Source organism: Lipophrys pholis, assembly GCF_963383615.2.
Source record: "Lipophrys pholis genome assembly, chromosome: 5".
Taxonomy (NCBI): Eukaryota; Metazoa; Chordata; class Actinopteri; order Blenniiformes; family Blenniidae; genus Lipophrys; species Lipophrys pholis.
Window position 1 is genome coordinate 24105117 of NC_137628.1, and position 15749 is coordinate 24120865.

General features: G+C 40.9%; 2 protein-coding genes across 2 annotated transcripts; one reads left to right on the forward strand and one right to left on the reverse strand.

Moving 5' to 3' along the window:
* The first annotated feature begins 1881 nt into the window (after window positions 1–1881).
* elmod2 (ELMO/CED-12 domain containing 2) lies at window positions 1882–7437 on the forward strand. Its single transcript, XM_080462728.1, has 9 exons — window positions 1882–2016; window positions 3438–3585; window positions 3682–3710; window positions 4363–4460; window positions 4565–4694; window positions 5022–5155; window positions 6089–6157; window positions 6316–6449; window positions 6554–7437. Exons 2-9 carry the CDS (start codon window positions 3441–3443, stop codon window positions 6709–6711), a joined length of 897 nt encoding a protein of 298 aa, XP_080318854.1. The 5' UTR covers window positions 1882–2016; window positions 3438–3440; the 3' UTR covers window positions 6712–7437.
* ucp1 (uncoupling protein 1) lies at window positions 7436–10169 on the reverse strand. The gene is made up of 7 exons (XM_080462726.1): window positions 10054–10169; window positions 9708–9844; window positions 9191–9389; window positions 8454–8651; window positions 8263–8364; window positions 7774–7954; window positions 7436–7675 (listed from the first exon to the last, which is right to left on the reverse strand). Exons 2-7 carry the CDS (start codon window positions 9831–9833, stop codon window positions 7561–7563), a joined length of 921 nt encoding a protein of 306 aa, XP_080318852.1. The 5' UTR covers window positions 9834–9844; window positions 10054–10169; the 3' UTR covers window positions 7436–7560.
* Between the last annotated feature and the right edge of the window lie 5580 nt (window positions 10170–15749).

A 15749-nucleotide genomic window follows, 5' to 3' on the forward strand; every position in this document is an offset into this window, starting at 1 on the left:
CAATTTTCAAATGTATGGCGTTCATGCTTGTGGCTGTACCTCCACTCGTTGTCACTGTGCTGGAAAATTACAATTTAAATCACATTTATCATATAAAACATGGATAGATATAAAAAGCCTGGTTGATATAGAACAGGTACGGTACGGAAATGGTATTATAAGAAACTAGAATTTGGCCTTTAATAAGAGGTATTTATATCATCATTGGCCAGAATGGAGTACAACTTATGGCCCGGCCCTCTACATCAGTTCTATGTTTTTTCTTTCACCCACATGGCTCCCTTGGGACAATTAATTCATCAATCCTGGTCTCTACTCTCTTCCTTCAATCGGCCCAAGCAGGAAATCATCCCTTCTGAATCTGACTCAGCTGGAGTTTTTATTTTGGTTTTTCTTTGGTAAAATTCAAATTTTCCTTGAAACTTTTGCTATTTGTGCCCATGTGGGACTGTTTTTTTTTTCTCTCTGTCTTATTTGAACCCGGAGTGCCATAGACAATATTGAATTGAATTGAGAATTAAATGTCATCTTTAAAAAAAAATAAAAAATAAAAATTGGAACAGAAAACAAGATGTTTTCTCAAGTTCCTCGTGAAGAGTAAGCCAAGTTCCACAAAAATACTACTAATGTGAAGGGACAGAAAAGAGGGATGAAGAAATGGTACTACAGGTTAATTTAAGTCATCACACTGACTTATTTTATAGTTTCACTGGAGGCTAAGTCAGTGTTTCCTCATGTTGAACGGAACAAGTCAGTCCCATTCAACATGTAAGACCCTCCACGGGTTTCCCACCGGCTCTTGAACATGATCCTGCATGGAAGTGGAGCTACAATAATTAACCATTCAGTCACTTACAAAGATCACATTTGGATATTTCCCATCCTCCATTTTCAATTTCATCACATCTCTCAGGTGGTTATCTTAACGGAAGTGGTTTCTTTTTAGAATTCAGTTCTTAAATGTAGCCTTGGTTTTGATGCAGAAACTCCTCCTGGACCACAGAACTTGTATAGGATTGACCTCCCTGCCTTTAAAAGCCCAGAGGGACTCATTAGATGAGCAGGTAGACTGATTTAATCACAGCTCTATGGTGAGCATCCCAGGATAGGCTGTGTACATTGTGGAGAAACCAGACTTCTGTTTAGAAATAAAAGGGTAATTTTGGCATTATGATTCAGAATAAACAATTTTATGTCCAATGCCAGCAGGATAGATTATATGACTGTAAATTATAGGGAAAAGACATCTCTTGGATATGTTTTGAAGAGGAATTTAATCAAACACATTGAGCCACAGTGTAAAAGTGGTAACATCTTGTGGTTTATTTTGAAAGGACAAGTGATCGGACTAATTGTTTATTATAATTAGTTTCTGTAACTAATTTTATTTGTAATTCCTAGTATAGATATGTTGTTGCTACTAAATTCATTGGGTTGCTTGTAGTGCTCCTTTTCTGTGAATTGTAAACCAAACACAGCAGACAATAGTTTTCAGCTAATATTTACGACGGTATAAATAAGTTCTGCAGTAATCTAAATCAACTGTTCAACCCCTAAAAACAATTTGCTGATGATGCATTCTGTGTCGATTGCTGCAGGCTGCAGTACACTAAGGTAACAATAGATGGCGCTGCAGTAGCGTGAGAAAGATGGAAAGTCGTGTTCACTAGCGTCACGTAATCCAGACTTATTTCTACTGTTAGGATTTCAATCCACCATAGGAAAGCAAGAAACAACATTATAAATAAATAGAATATCAAGTTAGTGGTGTATTTGAAATATATATTTCATAATACGAGTTGGTTTGTGTGAATTCTACTCTGAAAGTCTTTTGTTTGTATGGACGTTTGCTGCGCGGAAGGGAGTGTCCGGTGCGTCCCTGAACGCGTCGGGACTGTTGTCATGAGAAACGTTGCTAGCCTCACCGTCAGCAGCACACGGCTGAGTCGCTTCTCGGTGGACACCAGTTTACTGGCTTTTATCCCAGTCTGACAGAATTTCTCCTACAAAAGTGGGGTAAGATCGACCTCGTCCGCTCACTCGTCGTCAAAACCTAACCACCACACCGGCCCACGTCACGCCACCTTAATCCAGGGAAATGACATTTAGGGAGCTAACACACGAACACAACGACAACCTGTTGTGTGACTGTCTGACGGGAGTTTTCACGCCATCGAAGCGGTGTTAGTCTCCTATAATTAACAGGGAAACTAATGTTTCTACTAAATTTATGATCATATTTGTTCCTGAATTTGTTGTTGTCTTTAACGATCGGCCACGTCTGTGGGGAGTTAGCGTTAGCTTTAAAGCTAGCTGTGGTCGTGCTATTGTTTTGACTGCAGGAGTGTTTGTCAGTTGTTTCTTTGCTCACAGGAACAGACGATCCTCTGATTGTTGGAGGTTCGTGTGTCAGAAACGACGACGCACAGTTACTCACACGTCCGATGTACACATATTAATATGAGCAACTCTGGTTAGTTTCTACCTTTTGATTAAAGTCTGACCCGCTCCTGTCGGTGGCCATTGTTAACGTGACAGTGTCAGTAGCAGCTGTGGTCTGGAGCTGCAAGTCACCAGGATGGATGGATGGAGTAGAAAACACTGGATGAAACCTATGTTATTTTTGATTGTGTGTAAATTGATTCTGAATACGGTATATTAGGGCTGGGCGATTTGCCTCTCCCCCCCAAAAAAACAAAATCAAACAATAAATCTGATTGTTTTGAAAAAATTTGAGTTTCGATTCTGTTTGATGTTTTTGTCAATGCACTTAAAAGTGACTGCAGACATCAGATATATTGTCAAAAGTGCAACTTTACTGCCGTGATTGTCCTCAGTGTCAAAATGCATATAAACAATCCCAAAATAAAAAGTAAATGAGGCTCTGTCATTCAACAAATTCAAGCTTTAACCCAGGATTAAGCAAAAGTACAACAGTAACTACGGAAGCCCATAAGGAATGGTGGAACGGTACGCGATTGATTTATTTATTTTGCCCAGCCCTATTGAATATGTAACATCAATTCTAGTGATATGCTACTCATAATCATTATATAGCACCCCTCACACAGTCTAGCCTCAAGCTCATACAGATTTTACATACAAGGACATAAAGTCATAGATAGATCTATAAAAACTGCTAAAAGATAAATATCACTAAAACTTCACCAAAAGTTAAAACATCCACCACATATACGTCAATGCAAAAATCCATTTAATGGACTAACAATGTGTGTATGAATCTTAAAAAGCTGAGGATAGTTGTGCACTGAACTCCCAAGTGTCACCTGCCGTTGTTTCCACTAAATATTTGCTCTAATCCTATCATACTGGCAGATACTTGCAATAAACGATCTACACTTTTCCCAGCCAAACATCTATAGTGCTGCGTTGGACTATTTATTAGACTTTGTTCATGACCTCTGCTTGTGTTCCAGAAAATGTTGGGCTACATCTGGCAGTATGTTTACTCATCCTTCCTGAGATACTGGCTGAAGTGGCTCGTCCGACAGGCAACGGGGACATGTGAGCTGCAGAGGATATGTTCTGGATACCAGCCAGGAACGGCCAGGACGACACGAGCGGGTGAAAGAAGTCATTCCAGTCATTGACCATTATTACTCGATTCGTATGCAAATGCTGCTATTAATCTGCCGCTTGTTTTTTTTTTTTTTGTTTCAGAGTACTCTTTGAGGTCATCAAAGAATAAGGCAAGATTCTACAGACCGAAGATCTTAACTTTCATTTAACTGAATGATAGATATTTTGTGCTCAGATTAGTTTATTCTGAATCTTTTGACATATTTGAAAATATGAAAGTGATAGTGGATAGACCACACAGTGCTTTAACACTAAAAGGCTGACGAAGGAGTAGCTACAGTTACATATAAATCTTAATAATTTCACCGCAGCACACAGAAACCAGATAAGTGGAGGTTATTCCACAACTTTGAGTCCACCGCGATGTAAATGAATCACCTTTCAGACGCCTCAGTTATCTGTAGGATGTTGTATGTATGAAGTCAATAAAACGCATATCCTCTGAGCTTAATCAGTCCTTATCTCTTACTGCTCTGGCCAAGCTTAGACAAATTGTATCTACATGCCATTTATGTTGCTCAGTCAGCAGTTTCTCATCAGCGGTCTATTCAGTGCAGAAACAGAAGTGCTGGGTCATCGTTTTCTCCCTGCCAGGTTGTCTTTGTCAAACTGATTCCACATTGGTTTAAAAAAAAAAAAAAAAAAAGAAACATGTTTTTTTTTTATTGTAGATTATGACAGTCTTCTGTCCTGCGGCTTTCTGTAGGATTTTGTTCTTCAACACTACTACCTCCATGTATTATTTGTGTTTCTCTTTTATAGGTTTTAAGAGGCGCTTTGGAAACAAGCAAGGATAATTTAGGGCAACGTGTGGAGGCAATCATGAAAGAGAAGAGCATCAAACCACAGAAAGATCCCCAGTATGTTTGAATTAATCGCACTCAGTTCTTCATTTAAGACATCCCTTTTAACTTCATGATGAATTATTCGTTCCATCCTTTTTTTAAATTTTTTTCCCCCCAAGGTTCAAGGAGAGGTTCCACATCTGCCTGCTGCAGATCACGGGCTACAGTAGCTTGTATGCATCCGTTGAAGACTTGAGGAAGGTGATCTTCAGCTCAGACAACCCTGAACACGAGGCCATGCTTTTCAAGGTATGAGAGCCCTGCATGCTGATCTGTACGGTCAACCATCGGCTTAGTGTGTTTCAGCTCCATGTTGCTGGTCAATAAGAAAATGTTCAATCTTTAATTATGTTCAGATAAGTGTTTTTTTTCTTTACTTTATGTTTTATGGGTTTTTGTGTGCACTGTATTTCTTTTTTTTTTTCCTTCTTTTAAACACTGAGGGAAATCCCAGATGAACATAAATAACAAAAACACATTCGAAGTAATTCAAGGATTGGAAAAGGGGAAATCACATTCGCAATCATGATCATGTGGCGTTAAACGTGTCAGCCTAAAATTCATTATTCTCCTCAGCTGTGGCAGCTGTTGATGCCAGCAGCGAAACTGGAGTCCAGGATCACCAAACAGTGGGGGGACATCGGATTCCAAGGAGACGACCCAAAGACCGACTTCAGAGGAATGGGTCTCCTGGGCCTGATCAACCTTGTGTGAGTATTCAGATAACAATGTGATATTTACGAATTAAATCTTCAAAAATATTATAACAGAAAAACTGACCGCTAGTTTACTTCACACTTGCATTTATTTAAATTTTCTTTTAAAGACGTAGGCCTCTATTTGTGCTCTAATAGATTACTGCCAATGATGAGTTTAAACGCAAGAATTCAATTTTGATTTCTAAATTATTCATTGTACCAATATATCTGTACATAGCAAAATGTACACATACTGTGTATACACAACGGTGAGGACTAATGATCCCTGTTAATAATTTAACCTGTACAGTCATAGTTGCGCGTTCCCATCTCACCTTACAGTATTAACCCCTTGTTGCTTCGCACTGTGACGTCCTGAATACACCGAAAAGGTCATTAGAAGTTTCCCCTCAACTGAAACACTCGTGTTTTTTCTCACAGCTGATGTCAAATTCTCCGCTCTTCAAAAATGTCATATTCATTACTTTGGGTTTCATGTCCAATAGTTGTACTTGATAATTGATATGCTCCTTTTGCAGCCCGACACACTGTGAGTTCTGACACTTTTCCTTCCTCAAACCGTGATGATAGAGGGCACACCTCACAGGAGCTGCAGTTTAAGAGACACTCTCAACACGTCTTCTTGCCATCATGATTTACTTCCTCGTTAGACTCACTCAAATCCTTGCGATCGCCCATTTTTCAACTTTAAGGAGAAAAAAAAATTTCTCTTGCTGCCGAATATCCAGACACTTCATCCTCTTTTATGGCTGAACTGTGTTTTATTTATTTTTTATTACTATTAGAAAGGCACAAATTGCACAATTAAAGTAGTGAATATTATTGCAAAATGTATTTCATCTCGTAATACTTAAAATCTTTACATATATGTTTGAAGTTGTCATCAGTGATTTAATCACGTTTATCTTTCCTTCCTGTGTGCAGTTTTTTCAGTGAAAATTACACAGCGGAGGCTCAGCAGGTCCTGTCTCATGCAAACCATCCTAAACTTGGGTAACGTTCAAACGCCACTGTAGTCACTGTTGTTGTTGTTTGGCCCAAATTGACTGAAAATATCAGCACAACGTGTAAACAGAAACAGACAGATGTGCAAAGTGTGTACATTGATATCAGAGTCCCATGTTGAACTCATTCACTGGTTTATGTTTTAGATATTCCTACGCTATAGTCGGGATCAATCTGACAGAGATGGCCTACAGCCTCCTGAAGAGTGGCGCTTTGAAACCACATTTCTACAATACAGTTCAGGGCTCATCTGAGCTCCAGCACTTCCATCAGCTATACTGTGAGTAGATCTAAAATATGAATATTCTGTATTTCTCCGCTTTTCTCTTGTTGTTGAGATCATCAGATTATCTCTCTCTCTCTCTCTCTCTCACTCTCTCTCAGGTTATCTGGCATATGAATTTGATAAGTTCTGGGTGGCAGAAGAACCAGAGAGCATCATGCATTTCAATCAGTACAGAGAAAAGTTCCATAACATAGTGAAGGCACATCTGCAGGACCCGGATGTGTCTCTCACACTGTCAGTCAGTTCTGGAAACTAACGGAAGTCGTGACTTTTGGTCTCGATCCGGTTGAAGCAGAAAGATTCAGCAAAAGGAAACGCTGAAGATTAAAAACATAAACTCAAGACAAAAGCCGCCCTGCTTTTCATATTTCTCCGAAATACAAACTAAATCCTCTTGTATTCCGTGGTGTACTGCATTAGTGAAGCTCAGTCAGTGTCTTTACCGCTACTTTTGCAAATAAAGCACAAATCTAATAGTCAATACCTCAAACGTGATCATTCCAGTGGTAAATTGATTAAAGGCTGAGAGCTGCTGCAGATGACAGCGTCTTTCTTCAAGCACTTTCAGAAAGCATGTGTCCAAAATTGTTGCATTACAGACAGAAAAATGGTGAATAACCATTTTCTAACTGTCTTCTTGTATTATATTGTAAAGACGTGTTTGTTCTCACTGTCGTCCCGCTCAGGAATTTACTATTTATGTTCAGATTTTGTGGCTCAAGCTAATGTAAGGACTTGTTTCCACCCTGTGATGCTTCATCTCATCATGAAGACTGGACTGATGGCTTAACATGTCCCACTGATGTCTTTAATCACATCCTGAGCTCAGATGTAGTTGCACCCCAGTTTTGATAAATTTGTGTGTTTTGTCACTGACACAAATAATTTTCTTACACATTTTTTATGCTGTGGTTTATTTTTGAAGAATGGATGTAATGACTCACAGTGTTGCTCAACATTAATAAATACGCTTTTGTTTTCGAAGTGTGAATTTTGTGCGTCACAGCAGGCGAGTTAAATAGATGACGGCAAGTTGAAATCTATTTAAAATGTACACAAACATGCTTTACATAAACTCTGACATGGGAGGAGGGGGGGGGCTCGTTCAGTTTGTGGCTTCAATCCTATTTTTTGTGACCATCATGGCCCTCTTGATCTGCTCGAAAGAGACAAACATCACAACGTTCCACGATCCCAACCTCAAGAACGAGGGCACGAATCTGGAAAAGAAACGTTTGGAAACGATGCATGACTTGAGATTCCGTGTGTGGTAAAGCGTGGAGCCGTAGGGCTTCCTGAACCGAGTGGAAATGTTTACCCTTTGTAGAAAGCCGTCGGCCCCTCTTTCGTCAACATGGTCCACGAACAGTTGATGGCGCTCTTGTACTGGCCCGGCGGTGAGTTCATGTATCTTGTTTTCACCACATCCACAGGGGAAGCAATCACTGTGGTCGCAAAGCCGGCCCCAAACGCCGACACAAAGTGGCACGGCAGGTTGTCTGGGGAGATTTGCAAATGGCTTGAGATGAATCGGTAAACTATCTGTGCTCAGTTAAGGAAGGAAACGCATCACTGCAGATTATGTAAGTTTGTGATAACATTATTATCACTGTATTTATGGCTCTTTGGAGGTGGCACACACCATGTGCTGCTGTGGCAACGTGTGTCTTGTTATCAGACGTGAGGGAGTTGAGGAAGAAAAGGGGGGGTGTGTGGATGTCTGTCCAATCAGTTCCCCCCTGGGATGACACTGTGTGTGTGTGTGTGTGTGTGTGTGTGAGTGTGTACATTGTGTGTGTACATTTACCTGACAAGAGATTGTGCCTGAGGATAGCCTCTTTGATCAGGTCGTATGTAACCAGCTCTGTGCAGTTGACCAGTGCGTTTCTGGTGATGTTGGGTAGTGTTCCTGGGTGAAACACAAGAGAGCATTCCCACTGACAAACGGATTTCCAGGCTGTGTTTGCCTGTTGTGATGCACGAAACTCATAATGACACCTTTCCAGAGTCCACGCATGCCCTCATTCTGAAAGATGTGTCTGTAGGCCTGCATGGTGCCGCTGTAGCGACGAGACACACTGTTCAGGTTCATCTGGGCCTGGAATCGAACCTTGACCACGTCAGTGGGTTGTGCAAAGGACACGGCCATAGCACCTGTCGTGCAGCCAGCCAGGATGCGGATCAGCACATTGGGGTCTGGACAAGGTCAGACAAAAAAAACAAAATCAGATGTAGAGTTATGACTTCATTTGTGTATTTCATGAAGTTTAAAGGTTTAGGATTAAGTTTGGGGTTAACTTTCTTCAGTATATTGATAGTAACAAATAATATAAATAAAAAAAATTCTATTTCTACTTTTATGTAAAAGCTATTAGAATAAAAGCAGCTTATTTGAGATAAATTACTGTATTTTAGATGTGTTTATTGATTTGTTATTTTTACATATACTGAATAGTTTGTTTTGTTGAAGTGCAATTCTTCAACTTCCAAAAGTTTTCTTTTTTCAGTTTCCTTATAAAGCATCTATTATTGTCTCTTGGTCCGCTTGAAGAGGCCCATGTTATTGCCTTCCTCGTCTGGAGATGCAGATTATAACATAAAAGACCTTCCTTTTCATGCCAGAATTTGACAATTGTAACTTTAAACACCATAATTATTCAAGTTAATGTGCATTCGGGACAAATAGTCTGTTTTATTGTTGTTGTTGTTCTTCTTCTACAAGCTTAAACACTCACTGTCTTTGCCACCGGTGTAGAAATTTTTGACATTGTCGTAGAGGCCTATTCGAATGGAGGCAAAGCACAGTTGTCTCTGCAGCCCAGCAACCAGCCCGTTGTACAGCGACCGGGGCCCCTCTGTCCGGATCATAGTGCTGATTGTCCCAAACACCCCTCTGTAACGGATCCCATCCACGGCCGTCTTTTCTCCCTGAATCTGATGGTCACAGTTTGTACACAAGGTTGAGCAAACCTCACAGAATGAAACGTGTTCCTGCAAGGCTGATGAGTACAATTGATTGAAGGGGACCGGTGTGGACGAAGTTGAGATTTTCACTGCTCAGTCAACAAAGGAAACATCAATCTGTGTTACTAGGCACTTTCTGGCCAAACGAGTGTAACTGCAGTTTAAACTTAGCCCTCGACCTTTGTCTTGAAGCTGCATTATGGAGTGAAATTATGTTGTTACGTCTCAGTGTAAATAAAGTCTTATCAGTGCTCTTTCGGTTTCTTCACGCCGTTACTGTGCAAGTACCTGTAGTCTGACTTTGGCTGTGTCCAGAGGAAATGTGATAAGGTCAGCTATACAAGCCGCTGCTCCAGCACTCGCCATCTTCACCCCCAGCGGAGGAGGCACATCTGAGGGCTTCAGTCCAACCATGTTTTCTGCTACTGGGGTGACAAGTATGCACAGACACACTCAAGCAGTTTTAAGTCAGGTTTGCATCCTCTCATACACGTAGACATTAATCTCATGCATTCATTAATTGTCTTCTCAAGTGAAAGTCTGATACCTTTTATGAGGTGCATTAACCCCGCCACCAGAACAAAACGTGCAGATCGATAATTAAAAAACAACAACCACCAAATAACACACTTACATTGTTTGTAATTCAACGTTCCTTTCGATCCTCACTTGTTTTCAGTAAAGATTGAATTGGCCAGGTTTAAATCCATCAGTGGCTCCACTCCACGGAAAAGAAAGAAGCACGTTTTGCTGTGTATTTATATAATTTCTGGCTGACTTTTTTATGACATCTACAGAGAGGCGTTACTGTGTACTCCTTTACACCCCGGTCAAATCAAAGTCCACAGACTTTCAGAAGGTCAATGTTCAATTTACCCCACTGAAAAACAACTGATGTACTTCCATACTGAGTGGCGGTGACTACGAATCTTTTACTGAAACTGATCTTCCTAAAATATTGATAACGTATAATCAACGGCTGTAAAAGTTTTTTGGTTTTTTTTCCAAATACACCGTACACATATCATTCACTTTCAATCCAGGAAGCAGAGTTTATAGCTGTGAACGGGTTTTTTTTTCTGTCAATAACTTTATATTCAGTGACATTTTACGTGCAATAGACTCAGCGTCTCACGTTAAGAGCAGTGATAACCTGAAGCGTCAGACATTAACTGGAGGCTTGTCTTCACACTCAGTTGATAGCTGGTGTGAGAAGAACAGCTGATTGGTTTAATCACTGTCTGTCCTGCAGACTTTACAGCCGATGCTCACAGCACACTGCCCTCTCACTCACTTTGATTCTTGCCTTTCTCTATAGACACACACACACACACACACACACACACACACACACACACACACACACACACACACACACACACACACACACACACACACACACACACACACACACACACACACACACACACACACACACACACACACACACACACACACACACACACACACACACACACACACACACACACGATTTTATTTTGTTCATATATGATTCTTACTATTTGTTGCATTTGAACACACTGGCAAAGGATGAGCGGTCAGTGAAGACAGGAGGGAGAATTGTGACATAAACTGGTGACTGAAGTTCATCAAGAAGCAGATAAGAGCTTTGCATCACACCATGTTTGTCTTCTCAGCAGTTTGGCAGCAGGTTTTTTTTTTTAGGATCGAGCACTGAGTGCATAGGACCCTATTGAAATCGTCGGGATTATTATTATTATTATTGTGTGAAACCTTGCACACTCGTCAGGTCTGGAAAATTTTGATAATTTCGGGGAGTTACACATGTGACTTGCGAATTGACTCAATGGCGCCACCTGCAAAATTGGAAAAAGGTAGCCCCAGAATTCCGTTTCAAGCTGGAACCAACAGATGGTGATAGTGCAACTGCACGAACCAACTGCTGTTGAATCTAAGAGGAAGAAGAAGAAGAAGAAGAAGTCATCAGGGACCAATAAGGTGCTGATAAGAGAGAGAGGGAAACGGTCATCAGGGACAACGAGTGCGGTGGGAAACAATGGCGATAGATAGAACCAGCAGATGGCGGTAATGCAACTTTATGGATGCAAACTGCCGTGAAACTCAGAAGAAGAAGCATAAGGACCTGACAAAGACAGTGGAGCCACATGTGGGCATTGCAGAGAAACATTTGGAAAGGATAGGAGATATCATTTACCAGTACAGAGAAGCTCGCTTTGGTGTGAATGTAAGAAGGGACAAAGCAGCACCAGCCAAATCCAGGACACAGCAAGAGATCAAAGGGCTGGTCGGAGAGTGAAGGCAGCTGAAAAAGCAGTGGAAGAAAGCCTAGAATGGCGAGAGGGATGGTATCATGCTAATCCAGGAAGACATCAAATGCCAGTGAGCAACCTTACGAAGAGCAGAGAACTTGAGGATACTCAGCAAGAGGAAAGGACACACAAGAACACGGTTCTATAAAAACCCCATCAAATTCGTCAAGGATTTGTTCACTCAGGAACTAAGTGGAACCCTGAAAATTCCAAAGCAGGCACTGGAGGAGCATCTGGAAAAGGTCCACCATGACATGAAAAGGCACGAGCAGCTTGTTTTCACACGTGACATCCCACCTATTTAATCTGTTGAATTCAACATGGAGACTGTCTGACGCTCCAAAACGGAAGGAAGTAAAGATAATGGCACGCAAGATCAGCATCACCTCCTGGGCCGAATGGAGATCCATATAAGCTCTACAAGAATGTGCCACACGTTTTACACTGTTTGCGGAGGCTAATGAGGATAGTGTGGCACTAACTAGTGTAACTAACACCTTGATTCTATTCATTTTAAAAGTGTGCCAGGATAGATGGGAACAAGAGTTCCTGGGTGGCTTGCAGCCGCAGCTCACAATGTTCATTAGAGTATTTCTGAGGTATCAATCTAAGCAAAACTAAACTAAACATGAGGGCTTATCAGGCTGGTCCTTATCTCCAGTTTCCATAGTGCTAAGTGGGTAGGAGGTTGTAATTCCACCTGATGGGACACTAGTCCATCACAGGTTAGTCCTCCAGCACATGCCGGTACTCATTTATACGGCTGAGTCGATGGGAACAAAGTTGGGCAAAGACACAATGCAGTGGAAAGGCCAAGAGATGAACTCACAACCTTCAGTTTACAAGTCAGACACTCTAACCACTTGGCCCTGAATCTAAGCAGAAGTCACACATGAAAATACTGGATAAAATGAAGATGCAACACAACATGAAGAGTACAAACCGAGAAGCACAACACACTCTCCACTGAGTTGTTACTCAAACAATGTAAAACCAGTGACCTGCCATCACATACCGTAGCCATTGGAGGGTCCAAATGAGTCTGTGTAGAATGAGAGAGCTGATAGTTTCAGAGTACATCTGAATCCTGCCCACACTTCCAGGTCGGTACTTGTTAGCCTAAATGCAGTGTTTACACCAGATGAGTGGATGTAGGGTTTTTCCTGTTAACTGGTAAGCGGGCGGCCAAATAATTCACTCATGTTTTTCCCAGTGTTCTTCTCTGTCGAACATTTATCAGTGAAAATCTCAGGGTTGCCCATTTGTTTTGTTTTGTTTTTTCCACACCAATTAAAGATTACAAGGCCGGATGTCTCTGTGCTGCGTATTTGCCAAAGTTGATCTTTCATCATTATTTATATTAATGGAGCTATTGCTCATTATAGTGACTTTGGTTTGCAATTTGTCAAATGACAAAAAGCATTATTTGTTTTCAAACATTCACTTCTGAACATTTGTTTGTATGACAGCAATTTGATAAATAATTTTTGTTTATCAAAACAGTTTTTTCCCTTTGAGTTTGTCACAGTTATATAAACTTGATTAGAAGAGGTTTTTTTACTTCAAACAGAGAAATTGTCCACCTCTATGCTCTTGAGGATGGTCATGTTGCATTGCTTAAAATACAAATTGATTACTGTGTCATCATACCATCACGCTGAGAAGACTGCACCCAAGTTTATACAGTGTTGACACCAGTAGCATGCGGTGGTGTTACAATCAGGGCAAGCAGTAACAACATACAACCCCACCCCCCTCCAAAAAAAACTATTGTTGCCTATGCCGATACAGCCAATGCAGCAGCAGCACATTATGTCCTACAGTAAAAACACAATCCGAATCCAATGTAAGGCCACTATTATGTATCAGTACTTAATCCACACCAACATGACAGCTGATCAACAACCACAACACATCAAGACACCACTGTGCAGCATCGCCATCGGATCATCTTCCAGTCTTTCCCACAGGTTTTCACATGGGACGCGATCGTAGCCTCCGACGGGAGGTTCAGACCGTGCGAGTCTCGCGCACTCGTGTCATGCATGCGCGCTCGTCTGTCTGTGTGAATGACAATAAAGGACCAAGAGGCTATGCGGAGATGAATGAACGGAGCGAAATCGCGTTGGTCGAACCAAAAGCTGACGTAATTTAATCGTGGCGGGCAGCCATGATTGTATGGGAAACAACACTTTACAATCAAAAACAGCAACAAATGCCAATCTCATCCAGAGAAAGTAATAAAAAAATAAATAAACTAGAACTCACCAATCACTTGTAGATGAAATCCATCCCGCTGTAAAATGCCGCACAAAGCCTTTGTTGGTCTGAGTTAGCCCTTCCATTTTTGGTGTCGATCTTCCTCTTCCTCACAATTTCCAATTTGTGCGCCTTGCAAAAGGCCCCCGGAGCGGGTCCGCTATCGTATCACCCGATCGTGCTGTTAAATTAGCCGCCATCTCCTCCAGAACAACAGAAAATAACTGTGCGTCATCACGCACCTGCCAATGGGCCAATCAGTCAAGCTCATTTCAATGACGACACCCAGACCAGCGCGAGAAACCTGCGAGAACAAAATATAACCATTCGTTTTCTGGATAAAGTTGCATACCGAACCGGCTACCGAATTGAGTCCAGACACAGCTTTCAGAATCACTTTTTAATTATATATTAAAAAAAAAAGCTAAATCATTTTTGACAGTGCTCGCCTTGCTAAGTAAAATATACTTTGCCAAAGAGAGGAGGAAAAACACTTTGGTTTTTATATCAATGCATGAGCACAGTATCTGTGTCATAATTTGTTAATACTTACACAACTTTTGAGGTTCTAGACAAGCAATGCCCATATTGATGTGCAGCACAACCATGTTTTCATATCTTCTTGCTCTTTAGCTCATCAAAATAAATGATTTAAAAAATTGGAAGAAACTGGGACTTTGCCAAATATGGTCACTGATAGGCCCTGGACTCAGCATAGGATATTATTGCTGTGAGACAACTGTGTGACTTGCTGAATTACACTTAAAACACATTTTATTACAGGTTTTCTAATAGCATTTGTATTTGTAAGGTTGAGGTCTTTTCTGTGTTTTACAGTTAAAACTCCCAAAATTTCAGCGGACACACATAATTTCTTATCAAATTAATTATTTATGGTTCAATCATGAGGCGGACAAAGGAAGCCTGTTAGCATGTGAAGAAAGTCCTCTCGTGTGTGAGCTCAGTGAACGGTGATTGGTTAGGCTCGGCCACAACCCCAGCGTGTTTGCCCTGTGGACACAAAGAAGCAAACAAAGAAACCAATACAGTGATCCTCACAGGCCGCTCGTGCCCGGATTCTTTCTCTTACAGCTCTGTGTGCTCCTGTAACGAATTACACTTCAGTATTTTGAGACACGTTAACAATTCTTACACCTAAAGGCCTTTTTACCTGCTCACAGTGAAGAAGAGAAACTCAACTAGTCTGTTTGTTTCTCAGAATGATGGTTTAAAATCCCTTCTCTTCATAAGCAGTGATCATGCCACATATTATAAATACAATGAAGCATTATCAGCAAATTGTACTTCAGATTTCATGATTGAGCAAAGTGGATCAAATGTTCCAGGTGAGTGCTCAGGGGCGGTAGTCAATATGGGGCACTAAATTATTAACACAATAAGCACACCTTGTGACTGTCATCAACCATCTCCAAACCCTGCTTTATTAAACTTGAGGGTAGCGGGGAGCTGAAGCGGATCTGAGCTGACTGTGCACAATTGGAAGAACGTGGAAACGCCACACAGAAGGCCCACATACTAGTTTAATTCATATAATTTCAATCTAAAGATCTTAAAAATATATGACCAAAGGAGCTGTGTGGCGCAGGATCACTGTGTGTCTGATAAGCTTGACTTAAATAAGTGCAATACTATATGTTTATCTCTTCCTTTTTCCATTAAATCCAATGTACAACAGGTTTATTGTGACATTGAATTAATGTTTCTGGAAAAAATGCAAACGTGAAGTACAGAGTGTGTA

Excerpts from the sequence above, each read along its gene's own strand:
- elmod2 (XM_080462728.1), top strand. The coding sequence starts at position 3,441 with ATGTTGGGCTACATCTGGCAGTATGTTTACTCATCCTTCCTGAGATAC. Across the intron at positions 4,461-4,564 it reads AAACCACAGAAAGATCCCCA|GTTCAAGGAGAGGTTCCACA; the intron begins GTATGTTTGAAT and ends TTTCCCCCCAAG. Across the intron at positions 6,450-6,553 it reads GCACTTCCATCAGCTATACT|GTTATCTGGCATATGAATTT; the intron begins GTGAGTAGATCT and ends ACTCTCTCTCAG.
- ucp1 (XM_080462726.1), bottom strand. The coding sequence starts at position 9,833 with ATGGTTGGACTGAAGCCCTCAGATGTGCCTCCTCCGCTGGGGGTGAAG. Across the intron at positions 9,390-9,707 it reads CAGCCAAAGTCAGACTACAG|ATTCAGGGAGAAAAGACGGC; the intron begins GTACTTGCACAG and ends TGTGACCATCAG. Across the intron at positions 7,955-8,262 it reads CAGGCACAATCTCTTGTCAG|ACAACCTGCCGTGCCACTTT; the intron begins GTAAATGTACAC and ends AAATCTCCCCAG.